The sequence below is a fragment of the Vulpes lagopus genome, chromosome 13 (assembly GCF_018345385.1).
Source record: "Vulpes lagopus strain Blue_001 chromosome 13, ASM1834538v1, whole genome shotgun sequence".
Taxonomy (NCBI): Eukaryota; Metazoa; Chordata; class Mammalia; order Carnivora; family Canidae; genus Vulpes; species Vulpes lagopus.
The window spans coordinates 30,883,972-30,897,964 of record NC_054836.1 but is presented as its reverse complement, the minus strand read 5'-3'; the positions used below and the strand labels follow the sequence as shown (position 1 = coordinate 30,897,964).

Sequence of the window (13,993 nt, the reverse complement as noted above, 5' to 3'; positions counted from 1 at the left end):
TACTACTCGGTCGTTTGAACAGGGACATCATTATTAAAGCATCATCACACAACAGTTTCTTTGTTATACACTGGGATGAATAATTGCAAAGTATTTTCATGTGAGATGTTCTGGCTCGGATCTGCCTCAGCCTGTAAAGATGAAGCCTTAAAAAGAAAACAGCTGGAGTTCAGAAAAGATTCTGCTAAACGCAGGAAATAATGATGAACATCTTCCAGGATTTCAGAAGCGTTCGTGAATGCTAAAAAAAAAAAAAAAAAAAAAAGGGAAAGAAAGAAAAAGAAACAGAAGCATTATAAGGCCAGAAGAAAATGCATTTCGTTTCATATGTGGCACTGTGGGGAGAAAGAGTGCTTGGTGGGGATGCTTAACAAAAAAAAAAATAAAAAAAAAGTCTATATAATTATTCAAATATTTCTCTTTGAAGTAGATGCGTCTAGGAAGAAAAATCAATACTAGGCGGCAGAGAAAACCACAGTAACACATAAACGTTAATTTCTAAGGAAGCTTTCACTGATGCCGTAAACATGCTACGGAGGCGCGCCCTGGAGGAACGACTGACTCGGTTTTAGCTACTAAGTCTCGCCGCTGAGCCGCAGGAGGGCTCCCACCTGTATTTACCCCCCGGCTACCCACGGTGCAAACCCAAGGCTCGCTCGAGGCAACATCCAACAGTTGAATGAAGGTTGGATTAGAGGCTAATCTACGGCTATATATAGACGGCGACGCCAGTTTAATCTCCGCCCTCTTCCCCCTCCCCTCCCTATTTCCATAAATCTCAAGATCTGAGTTACAAAGAGACCGGGAACTCCAGGCGAGCGAGGCCCTTCCTTCCCCCTCCCCCCCAGGCCATCGCTCCTAAACCAAGTATTAGTTTAAGTGTAAATTGCTTCCAAACATCCTTAACAGGCACCACAGGGCGCTCAGATCCGGTTTTCCGCGGCAGCGTCCACAGGGGCCGGAGGAGATGACAAGTAGAGCGTGTGTGCTTGGGGCGGAGGGGAGGGGAGGGGAGGGGAGCGGAGGGGAGGGGGGGGCGGGGAGGCGGCCGAGGCTCGCCGAGGCAGAGCTGCCCCCTTCGGGGAGCCTTCTCGCGCAGCCTTCAGCCCGCCCGCGCTCCCCCATCGCGCCCCTGGCCCGAGGCCCCAGCCCCCGCCTCCGGGGGCCGCGTCTGGCGGTGCCACGCACCCGCCGGTCTGCGCCCACCGCGTCCCACCGCGTGGCCCGCCCCCGCCGCCTCGCGGTCCCGGGGTCTCCCCAGGCGGCCGGTCCTCAGCCTGGGGTGCGGTAGGCGGCGCCTGCGACGGCCGCGGGGTGGCGGGCAGGCTTCCCCACCAGGGGCCGGGACGCCGCCGCGGCGGGCACATGCTTCCTGCCGCCGGCTCCGGCCCGGAGGGAAGCCCCCGGCGGGGCGGCGGCCGCGCTCCCCGCGGCCTTCCACGCGTCCCCTGCACCGCCCGAGCTGCTCCTCACCTGTCCGAGGAGGTAGCGGCGACGCGCGAGGCTGCAGGCTGCGGCGATCCCGGCAGCGGCGGTGGCACCCGCGGCAGTGGCGGCGGCAGACAATGGAGGAGTGAAGGACAGACACATTGACACCGACCCACGGAGCCCGGCGCAGCCCCGCCTCCCGCGCCGCCCCGCCTCCCGGGCCGCCCCCGGTCGGGCCGCGCCACTCCCGGGGGAACGCTGCGGCCTCGTAGCCACCGCCGGGGGCCTCGGCGCCCCGAGCAGCCAGGGCCGGACCCAGAACTTGAGGACAGAGAATTTAAACGCTGCGTGTGCCTCGACAGCGGAACAGAGCGGCAGGGAGCGGCGGAGAAGGCGGAAGAGCAATTCCATTCCCCCCTCCGGTTTTCTCCGTTGGGCTTTCCCTTGCCGGGCTGCTCCAATGGGAGTCCCCGGCTGCCGCCGCCTGTGGCTCCTCCCCCCGGCCTGGCCAATGACAGGCGGGCGGGCGGTGGCGGCCGCGGGGCCGGGCCCAGGACCTCGCGGCTCGCCGGGGCTCGCCAGCTGCTCGCCAGCCCGCGGGAGGGAGCAAAGAATTCGAACGGTTCCGCGGCTGGCGGCTCAGCGTCCTGGCCTCGTTGCCCCGCTGCGCTTGGCGCTCCGAACACACGCACACACCACACGCAGCTTCTTTTTTTAATACCTCCAAGGAAATAGAATCGTCCTCAAGCTGGCGGGAGCAATGGTGCATATAACGAAAGGCGAGCTGACCCAGGAAGAAAAGGAGCTGCTAGAAGTCATCGGGAAAGGTATGCGCGGGCGCTGCTGGGCTGGGCTGCAGCGGGGCGCTCGCGGGCCTGGTCTCGGAGGCGTGGCGGAGCCCTGGAGGCGGCCCTGGCCGGGCGGACCCTCCGCCGCGGGTCCGGCGAGGTCGGTGGCCTCGCGCCGGGAAAGCAGCGTGTCTCCGGGCATGGCCCGGGGCCGGTTGCGGGGGTGGCGAGGAGGGGAGCCGGCAGCACTGCCGCGACGGGAGCAGGAGGCTGCAGCGGTTCGTCTTCCGAATCCGAGTTTTGGAAGGAAACACACTTGCAGGCCCCGGCTCAGAGCGCAACGAGCGACCCCTGGGTGTGGGTCCCACGATGCGCCTTCTGCAAAACTCTCAAGGTGGTTTTGACCCTCGCCTGTCTTGGCGACAGGGGGAGGCCTCGGGTCCTTGGGAGGGTGTCTGGCTAAAGGGCCGTTTCGACTTCCGGAGGCCGAAGAATCTGGATGCCTTGGCCGTCCCCGCCCCCGCCTGGGGGGGGGGGGAAATCCTCTAGAGAACGGTTCTTCGTAAGGGCACAGAACTAGGTCTGTCCTTGGCCACCTGGAGGGATCTGCGTCCCGGCCTCCGCGGCGTCCTTCCAACCCGCGGGGAAGCCAGGAGGTGGGCCGGGCGCCCGCAGCCCTCGGCGGCCTTGCACAGCGCCGCTGCCCCCGCGTGCCCGTCAGCGCCCGCCCTTGCACCCTGCCGACGCCTGTCCCACCTGCGCAGCTTCGGGTGCGGGGCAGCCAGGAGCCAGGAGCCAGGAGCGGGCCGCGGGGACCGGCCGGGGGCCCTATTTCCCCTTCTGTCCCCGAGTGGACGTCCCGGAGGAGTCCCCTGCCGAGTCCCGTTACCTGGCAGGTGACAGCAGCGTGACTACGTGGCTTCTCCTGCACAGTCGCCGCGGACATAGTTCACGCTCCAGGATGCAGGCAGGCACGTCTGTCCATCTGTCCTGGAACGGCAGAGAGGCCCGTCCCTGCGGCATGCAGGCTCCCCACTTTCCAGCCCTCTTCCTGTCGGGCAGCCTGGCTCAAATCTGGACCCTCAGAGAGTAAGGCAGATTTATTCTTAATACTGACAAGGGGAAGCCTAAACGGAAAAGAGAGAGGAAAAAAAAAATCGGATTTGAACCCCACTGGTGCTGATGAGCCAAGGCCACCTCGTCTGATCGCAACAGTTTTAAATCAGTCACAGCTACATTTATCCTAAGTGATCTTTGCCCAGGACTGTAGGACATGGAGTTGGTGCTTTTGTCGTTTGTGCTGCACGATTCTGGCCTTTTTTTTTTTTTTTTTTTTGGTACTGCATGCTTTGTGCCCTGCGGTTACTTCCTCCCTTCCCCGGGTTGGCTCTGGGATTCAGTTCTAACACGTGAGCGCCAGCTGTGAGCCAGGTACTGTGCTGGGCAAAAGGAAACAGGATCCGCTCAGAATCCACCAGAGATGCACGTTCTGCTTTTAAACAGTACAGAGCTATCGGTTTGTCAAAGTATGAACAAGTGAGCAGTTTTATAAAGTGGGTTTCTGGAAGGCGAGGGAAGCCTTGGATGCTTTAGTGGTTTTTTTTTTTGGGGGGGGGGTGTACACCAGTCTTTATTTTGAAGATGGTATAAGAGAGAATTAAAGTTTAGTCTGGTTACTGCTGCTGTTTCTGGATCCACAGTGTACATCACGTTGCATTTGTGCACAGACAGTATGGTTCACCAATTTCATTGGCCCAAGCCATGAAGAAATGAGACTGGACTTAGTCGGTGATACATTCTTTTCAAGTGAAGGTCCATGGGACATCACTGTACTCTCAAAGAAAAATAATGGGAGATATGAGAAAATAACAATTATAATCAGCCTTTATTGAATATTGAATAGGAGCCAGACATAATACTTAGCACTTTACATCTGTTGATATATTTGATCTTGATGCCCTAGGAATTATTTTTAAGCAACAGCATGATGAGACCACATGGAGTGGTGGTGGTTCACCATGCAGATCTGATTTGGAATCCTATCTCAATCATTTGCTGGTCATGTGGACTTCAGCAACTTACTCTTACTGAGCTTCCATTTCTCCATGGTACCTACCTCACACTCTTGTTGGGAGGATCAAATGAGTTAGTGCCTGTAAAGCATTTAAAATGCTGTTTGTGTTATCTGTTTTTATGGTAAGTACAGTGATCTCCACTTTATAGTCACAGAAACGGAGGAACTGAAAAGTTAGATAATTTGTCCAGTGCCACACTGAAAATAAGTGGCAAAGCAGAGATATCATTTGGCCTGTGGTCCTAGAAATACACTGGACTTGAAAACAAACTAAACTAAAACTGAAACCAGAACCATAGCAGCCCATTCCATATTCACTTCTAGAGGCAATTTAACTTCAGCAACACAGTATCATCTGTGTTAATTAATCTAACTTATTATTTAAAATAAAATATTTTAAAATAATTTAAAATTAACGAGTTTTTAAATTAATTTAATTTTAACTGTTACTGATTTTATAGTTTTGTGTGCATTTAATTTGTAAATTTTTTTGCAGTTGAATGAAGATCATAAGCAAAGCTTATATTAATATGCATAAGAAACTTTTTAAAGTGGGTGGGTAGAGTTTTTAATTCTTTTTCTTTTTTTCCCCCTTGGTTACATTCTTAACTTTGGGAAGTGCTAGATTAGTCAGCACTAGTGGTTGGAACTAACAATAAATTTTCAGCCAAGTGTGACCTGTCATTTTGGCCAATCCAAAATAAACTCAGCAAATTATTGAGTATCTCTTTTCTGCCAGTTACTGCCCTTCAGAAGTTAAGCTGACTGTGAGTGAGGCTTACAATCCAGAGAATACAGCACATTGCTTCTAGACACTTTCAGAACACTTTCTTCTTCAAATCAAATGCTAGGTAGTTCATAGATTATCTATTTGTTGGAATGCCAACAAGTTCCAGATAAAACTGAGAAGCTCTTTCATATACACCATTCATATCATAGTTAATGATGGCATCCATTTTACGTTTAAGAAGAGAAAATTAGGATCACTGAAGCACAGCTGATGAGTTTATGTTACATGTACAGACCCATTCTTCTAAATTCTGATATAGTTTTTGTTAAGCACTGAGGAAGCACTATTTCAAAATACATTAAACTTTTCTTAAGGGCATAAATCAGAAAATCTTCCATTACTTGTTTAGTACCTGAAATCTCTGAGATTGTTGACTAAATGAGAAAATAAATTTACTACTTTTTTTCATTATTTACATAAAAGGATTTATGAAGTAGACTTGGACAATAAGGTTTATTTCACCAACTATGTTTAGGTATAATTAAAGTATGATAGATGGTGCATATTAGTGTATTTAGACCTATAGTTTTCTACCAATGTCATTAAATTAGGAAAATAAAATTAGAAATCATTACACATTTTCCTCATTTGCTCATCTGTTTTCCAAAATCTGGAAGCCCAAACAGTTGGAGAAAATAAATTCCATCCTGGTCCCTGCATTTCAAAAGGCTGACTGGTATTCAGTGGTATATGTATACACACCTCGTCTTTACTTATTTATTTTAAATTACTCCCTAACAAGACAGATTTAACTTAGATTGTTGGCCGTTGGGATAAACATTTCATAGAATCATTGACCTGTTCTCTCACGTGAGCCAAATGTTTATAATTGGAATCCCTATCGTCCCCCTAACATGTGGCATGCTTTGACATGCTCACAGTCCCTATAGTATTGTCCCTTTACTGAGTGAACGCCTGACTAGGTGGAAAAATAACTTCAATTATTTCCCACTGAATAATGGATATCAGCCAAAGTATCTTCCTGAAGTGAAATTGGGGTCCTGGAGTTTTTGTTCTGTTATAATTCCTTTCTAAAGGTGGAGGAGAAAGTCTCTGATGAGAAGGCCAGGTGTGGATAATGTTCCATATAGAACTTGCTTACATGCTTGAGGGCTTTACTCACTCACTCTGTAGCCCTTCAGAGCTGTAGCCAGTGATATTACCTGCCCTCAGATGGAGTACAGTGTCAGAAAAATGCACTCTTTACATGATAGCTGCTGTCATGATCCAGGGACTTGTAAATCATTCACTTGACACATTTCCCCAGCAGAGCTATTTCTCTGTCAATCTGGGAGACATTTCTCTGTCTTTTCCCTCTTGGTATGAGGCAACCAGATGCCTAAGGAGCAGGTCAGGGAGAGAGAAGCATGCTAATCTTTATTCTGCATTCCACATTTAACTCTGGGCAACTAGCAGAATTTAGCACATTCTGCAACTGTAATTTTCAGTTTATAGAGAGAAATAACTCCTAGTTGTGGGATGCTCCTTTTCTTTTATGCCCTTTTGGAGGAGAGGCTTATCTCATCCTTTCTTTCTGAGAACATTCAATTTCATTGTTCCCTTCCCTGTCAAACCAGAAATTTTTTGGCAGAATGAGTGGGCTGACTGTTATTAATGATAATAGCAACATTCTCTCTTTAACTACTTGCTTGTGTCAGTATGCCTTACAGAAGACTGGAAAAACCTGACAGGTGCAGCCCAATTACAGTGTATTTCCAAATTTACAAAGGACTAACCTTCAGGTTTATGTTAGAGGACGTTCAGTATGACAGTCTTGAGTGCTGACCATAAGGCACTTTTATATGGAAGCAGGCTTTAAAGAAATGTTTACCTAAGCATTTCTAAACCAAGAATTCTATTATAAGAATGCTCCTATCAATTCACAGGGCCTCGTGATGACAGGGCATATAAATACTGACTACATTTTGAACTCCAGTTATTACATTGGCTGGAATTTAAGCTTCAGATGGTGGGTTGGACTACATGCTCTTTAAGATTTCAGTATTAGGAGTCTTATTTATGCTTTGTGGTTATTGTATCACTGCCAAAGGGAAAATATGGCCAATTTAATATACTTTAAGGTCATTGGAAGTAAAAACAAGATGGAGCTATTTTGGCTTCTGTAAATCAATTCTTCTGGATAATTACATTGTGGAAAAAATACTACATGTTGATGCTTTATTTCCTAACAAGCTAACCAGACTAGTTTTAGTTTTACATATAACCCTTTAAAATTTGTTTCCATGATGTTAGTTATTTTTTCTGTTGTAATGATAAATAACTAATTTTGTATTTCTTTCCTTTCTTCCTTTTTTTTTTTCCTTTTCTTTCTTTTTTAAAGGTACTGTCCAAGAAGCTGGAACATTATTAGCCAGCAAGAATGTTCGTGTCAACTGTTTGGATGAGGTAAAATTTAAAAAGCTGAATAAAATGCTTACTTTTTATAAGAATTGATAATATATAAAATGCAATGGTAAGAGTTGTTTTCTAGCATTTGTGCTCAAGTTATACTCATCTCTAAATGAAATGTAAGCAGTTTACAAAAAAGTATGTAAGAACATGTTTAATTTTATTAATCAAATAAAAACAAATTAAACTAAATCATATCATTTCTGTAAAGTGTGGGAAATATTGGACTTCTATATACTAATGGATTAGGTGTAGATTGGCATCACATTTTGGAGAAAATTTTAGAATTGTGTCGTTTTTAAATTGCATACTTTTGATAAAGTGATTCTACTTCTAGGGAAAGCTAACCAAACCTAAACCCAACTTTCTAGAACAACTGCTCTTCAAAATAACTTTCTGCTATGATGGTGATGTCTTTTCTTAGCTGTCCAATATCAGCCATTAGCCATGTGTAACTAGTAGCTACTTTATGATACAGTGTGGCTCTAGTACTAGAAAGTTAACTGAATGTCAGTTGCTCATGCAGAAAGGGGAAGGAGTTTTATTAACCTTTTACCCAAAAATGAGTACCAAAATTAATGTCAGACAAAATAAAGTTTAAAGCAAAAAATTTAAAAAAATTAAAAAAAAGATAAAATGCCTTTCTCATAGATTAAATTAATAATCAGTAACCCACCAAGAATATAGTAGGTGTAAACCTTCACTTATAAGGTCATAAGCTTTGGGATTCATAAAGAAAAAGAATTCAAACAAGAAATTTGTAAGGCCACAATAACACCTTTGAGAAACCACCAGATTAAGTAACAAAAAAGTAATATAAGGAGCAGAAAATTTGGATAACTAATTGATAGTCAATGCACTGTATGTAAGATGGAAAAAAAATAGTACATTTTCTTTTACATGGAACATTGATAAAAATTAGTCTATGTATTATATACTGTTTTATAAAGGAAACTAATTTCAAAGTTCGACTAATACAGAATACATTGAAAATAAACAAAAATACGATCCCAATAATAAAACAATCTGAAAGTTTTATTTTAATTCTAGATAATTCTTGGGTAAAAGAAGGAATAGAAGTAGAAATGGTCTACTATTTAACACTGAAAATACAACATTCATCAAAATCTAGTATTTATCAAAAGCTGTGCTATGTGGCCAGAGTGATATTCAGAGGAAATTTTTCAGCATTTATTATTGTACTTTCAATCTATGTGTTCTCAGCTTTTACCTTGGAATTTTAACAAAGGATTAGGCTATACTTGAAGAATAAAGAAAGTGAACCAGTGGACTAAAATAGAAATAAACAGTTTAAAAAGCCATCAGGCACAAGCAACAAAAGAATAAAATAAAATAAAAATTTTTGTGCTTCAAGGTATATCATTAAAAAAGTGAAAAGATAACCCATAGAATGGTTTCATAAATCATATCTGATAAAGACCTTATAACTATAGGTTATAAATTATTACAAACTTCTGCAACTCAATAAAAAGAGACAAATAATCCTATTAAAGAATGGGCAAGGGATCTGAATAGATATTGCTCCAAAAAGATACTCAGATAACCAATGGGCACATGAAAAAATGCTTAATATTAGCTGCCAAGGAACTGCAGTGAGATACCAGTTCACACCCTTTGTGATGGCTATAATAAAAATGCAAATGAAAAAAATGCTCAGTATTAGCTGCTATCAAAACTGCAGTGAGATACCACCAATTCACACCCACTGAGGTAGCTATAATAAAAAAGATAAATAATAACAAGTATTGGTGAAGATGTGGAGAAATTGGAGCCCTCATTAATTGTTGGGGGGTGAATGGCACAGCCACTCCAGAAACAGGTGGCAATTCCTCCACTGATTAAATATAGAGTTTCTATATGACCGAGCAATCCTAGGGATATACTTAGGAAAAATAAAGCATATGTCAACACAAAGGCTTGCTTATAAATGTTTATAGTGGCATTATCCTTAATAGCCAAAGCTGGAAACAACCCAAATATCCCTTAACTGACCAGTGGATAAACAAAATGTCATATATCCATAACAATGGAATATTTATTCATAAAAAGGAATGAAGTCCTGGTAAGTGCCATAACATGGACAAACCTTGAGAACATTGGCCGAGTGAAAGAAGCCAATCACTAAAGAGTAAATATTATATGATTCCATTTATAGGAGATGTCCAAAATAGGCAAGTCTATAGGTACAGAAATTAGACTAGTGTTTTGCCTAGGACTGGGTTAGAGGGTAGGGGCTTGGGGTGGGGGGGTGGTACATAAGAATGACTGATAATAATGGTATGTGGTTTCTTGTGGGGTTAATAAAAATATTCTAAAATTGATTGTGATGATACTTGTATAACTTCTGCAAATATATTGAGAACCATTTAATTGTATGTATTAAATGGGTGAATTGTATGGTATGTGAGTTATATAGCTCAATAAACCTGTTTAAAAAGAAAAGAAAAAACAAAGTTTTCAACCTAAAGACTAAAATATTAGACACAGTTTGGAAAGTCTAAGAAAGAAAATAGTGAAATAAACACCAAGAAACTAAGATCATGACTGTAGTTATAAAGGAAATTTTCATAAGTTTTTTGTTTAAGCCAGGACATAGGAAAACTCGTATAAAAGTGGCTTCATAGAAAAATAAAAATGAATACATTCACCTCATATAGAAGCAGAAAAACTGGAATAATTAAGGAAAATTTGTATAAATGTATTTAAATGCTAACCACTTTCTAAAGCTGCAAACCTGGGTTAGCTCTACAAAACCTTCAAGGACTTCTCATTATACACAAAGTGTACTGTTAGGTCATAAAAAGAAGATACCCAACTCATTTGATAAAAGTAGCACAACACTAATGCTAAAATAGGAAAAAGCTGAAGAAAACCCCCCAATTCAGTTTATAACTCAGTCATAAAAACACTAAGATACTATCAAATTGATCCAGTAGGTGTGAAAAGAATAATTACCAAAAAACTTTACCACAAAAAAAAAAGAATAATTAGATATAATAACCAAGTAAGGTTTCTTCAGAAATGATAGGATGGTTCAGTTTTAGAAAATCTTTCAATGTAATCCATTATATTACAGAATAAAAGAGAAGCAAATATGATCATCTCAACAGATGATAAAATTTAACATCCATTGATGGTAAAAGCGCTTAACAGATTAGGATTGAATAGGTTTGTGTGTGTGTGTGTGTGTGTGTGTGTGTGTGTTTATAACTTGATAAAAGGTAAAGGTTTGTGGAAACCTTCCACAAACAATAGCATACTTAATGTTAAAACATTAGACACACTCTATATTGATTGTTAAAACCTTAGAATGAGGATCAAGACAAGGAGATTCCTGGAGATGCTTTGAGTAAACTGGGGACAGATTTAGCCTCCTTGATGTTTCTTTCTTTTTTTTTTTTTTTTTTAATATATTTATTCGTGATAGTCACAGAGAGAGAAGGGGGGGGGGGCAGAGACACAGGCAGAGGGAGAAGCAGGCTCCATGCACCGGGAGCCCGATGTGGGATTCGATCCCTGGTCTCCAGGATCACGCCCTGGGCCAAAGGTAGGCGCCAAACCACTGCGCCACCCAGGGATCCCCTCCTTGATGTTTCTTGAAGGCAGTACTCCTCTCCCTGAGAGTTTCCTACCTGTATTGTTTACCTGGGGCATTCTTCCACTAGTGATTTAAATCCTCTGTGTTGGGATCCCTGGGTGGTGCAGCGGTTTGGCGCCTGCCTTTGGCCCAGGGCGCGATCCTGGAGACCCGGGATCGAATCCCACATCAGGCTCCCGGTGCATGGAGCCTGCTTCTCCCTCCGCCTGTGTCTCTGCCTCTCTCTCTCTCTCTCTGTGACTATCATAAATAAATAAAAAAAATTAAAAAAAAAAATAAATCCTCTGTGTTTTTGCTCCTTTCAGGAAAGGATTTGTTCAAATGCCACCTGCCCAGAGAGACATTTCTTAACTGTCATTTTAAAAATAATAATCTCCTTTTACTCTCTGGCATTCTGTTTCCCTTTTACTCGACTTTCTTTCTCTATAGCACTTGTATTACTGCCTGCCTTGTAACTTCAATGGAAATTTAAATGTCAGGGACTTAGACTGGAGGGGCATGGAATCAGTTCATTGCTACCCACTTATGTCTGACTTATATTAGGCACTCAATAAATGTTTGCTGAATGAATGCTTTAGGTAACGATAGAGAATTGTAACATAATTGGCTAATATTGATAAATTCTTTGATATAAGAATTATAGGAGAGAAGCTTCAATTCTTTTTAGGGTCATTAATATCAAAGGAATTGTAACTGCTTGCTTTTTAAAGAAGTTCAGTGAAGCAGACTTCTTCCAAAGTTGCCTTTGGGAAATGACAAGGAAGCGAGGATTTTTAGTCTTGGTGTTTCATTGAATCTAAGATGCCATAGGTTTTAAGACTCATCCAGATTTCAGAATTATTAAAAAATGAAGGGGGTGGAGATTGGTGATGATTTGTAAGATTCTAGTGTTTATAAAGTACAACTCAATTTCAGATATTAAAGATATTAAATATTAAGATATTAAAATGTGAAAATAAAACCCTTATAACTGATGAATTATATATAACACTATGATAATATCTTATGAAACATTTTCTTTCTGCCTTCCTAATTTGAACAGGGATGGACATTAGGTATTTTATTTTTCTAACTGATACTAACTTAGTCTGTTTTTATAACTAGAATATGACATTTTCAGTTTAATTTCTTTTAAACATGGGAATATTCTATGTCTAATAGATTGACAGCTTTTTAAATTATGCAGTTCCTTCTCTTGGTATATTTATACTGGAATACATAAAAATACTAGAAAGACTAGATAATTTATAGGATGGTAGCTTTATATCTGTGTAGAACATCAAAATTTATTAATGTTACTTCCTTTTTTCTTTGCCCATTGAAATGCTTCCACAAATAATAAACAGTATTATAAGTAAGATAGTGCATAGTAATCATTGAATTCAAAATGTGTAATTTCTTTTGTTCTTATAACCAATTAAACTAAGAGATAGGAAAGTATATGTGATACCCACTTACTTGAAAAGCTTATATACATTTTATAATATATACAAATATCAAATCGTTATGTTGTATACCTGAAACTAATACAATGTTGTATGTATTTATACCTCAGTAAAAAAAAAAAAAAAAGAAAAGAAAAGCTTAGTGTAAACTATCACTTAACACATGTTTGGCTTCTATTACCCAGGATCAACCAACCCAGCACTGAAATTTGATATGAGAAAACATACACTGTGTTATAGACATGACAAAAATAACCAGTTCGGAGATTGTACAAATGATTTGATTGGGTTTACTCATTGCCTCTTTAAAAATCTCTCATGGATTGGCTCTAAAAATCAATCCCTGTTAAGACTGCTGGTAAATAAGAAAGAAAAAGAGAAAGAAAGAAAATTAAGAAAAAAAAAAAAAAGAGGAAACAGTATCAGGAAGCAGGGAGGCAGACACATAAATGGACAGAAGTGATCAATACAGAGGACAGTTAAAACACAAGCAGACATAAATAAATGAGGACACTTTGCAATGTAACATCCAAAAATTTTGCACATCTTCATTCTTAAGCATCTTTTCACATTGTGTTGAAAGCTGCTTTAGATTTATATGTGTGTGTATGTGTGTATATATATATATATATACACACATACACACACACACACACACACACACACACACACATATATGGCAGTACTGCAGTGTCAGGCTATTCACTCAGAACTAGATAACCTTTCCTTGTAGGATGAAATTGCTGTGTGATTAACTGCCCACCTGCCTGTACCGTGTCCTTCCTTCCCACTCCCCCAACCCATGCTGCATGCTAGCTTCTAACATTCAGATTATAGCATCCTTCAGGGGCTACCACCCTAGTCCTGTTCTGAATACATTTTTGCTTTATTCAAAAGGTAATAACCATAGAGATCATTCCCACTTCCTCAAAACTGCCTCTGTAGTAAGATCCTGATTACCTATATCCACCCAAGCCACTCCTAACCTTGAAATATCTCATCCTTGTATATACTTGTGTAAAGGGAGTCTTAACATTATAATCTTATTAATGTTTTATTACTCTTAAGAAACACTGACTAATACTGAGATATCTCCTGGAGAGCCACTTGAAAGGTTCCAGCCTTCCTATAATTCTCACATTAGTAGTCCTTCAAGAATATTAATGGCTTATGTTCATAATAATAGTGTGGAATCATAAAGAATAATTCAAAGTATTTTAACATTCAGAGACTTACTACAGCAAGAGATTCTATGTTTTTTTTTTTTTTTTAATGAAAAACAGCTTTGAGATTGTAGCATTTATATAGTTTATCCTGGTTTACTTTGGAAATTCACTTATAGAGAACAGCTTGTTCATTTATCTACCAAATAGTGTCAGATACCCAGAACAAATAAGGTTGGATGTTACACTGTATATGCACAAAACATATGAAGACTAA

The 13,993-nt window shown here is 41.5% G+C and overlaps 2 protein-coding genes across 8 annotated transcripts in view; one reads left to right on the top strand and one right to left on the bottom strand.

The window, feature by feature from the left end:
* Positions 1–2,230, bottom strand: part of BZW2 (basic leucine zipper and W2 domains 2) — a 64,051-nt gene extending 61,821 nt beyond the window's left edge. The window contains exon 1 of one of the 3 annotated variants that reach the window (XM_041727594.1): positions 2,150–2,230. The gene's annotated coding sequence lies outside the window, so the exon portion shown is untranslated. Of the gene's footprint in view, positions 1–1,473; positions 1,619–2,149 lie in introns of those variants that run through there. The other 2 variants (XM_041727595.1, XM_041727597.1) reach the window with 2 other exon arrangements.
* ANKMY2 (ankyrin repeat and MYND domain containing 2) overlaps positions 2,020–13,993 on the top strand; it is a 37,395-nt gene continuing 25,421 nt past the window's right edge. For 2 of the 5 annotated variants that reach the window (XM_041727598.1, XM_041727602.1), the window contains exons 1-2: positions 2,020–2,255; positions 7,422–7,486. In XM_041727598.1, the coding sequence (XP_041583532.1) occupies positions 2,189–2,255; positions 7,422–7,486 (132 nt within the window). In that variant the 5' untranslated portion in view covers positions 2,020–2,188. The other 3 variants (XM_041727599.1, XM_041727600.1, XM_041727601.1) reach the window with 3 other exon arrangements.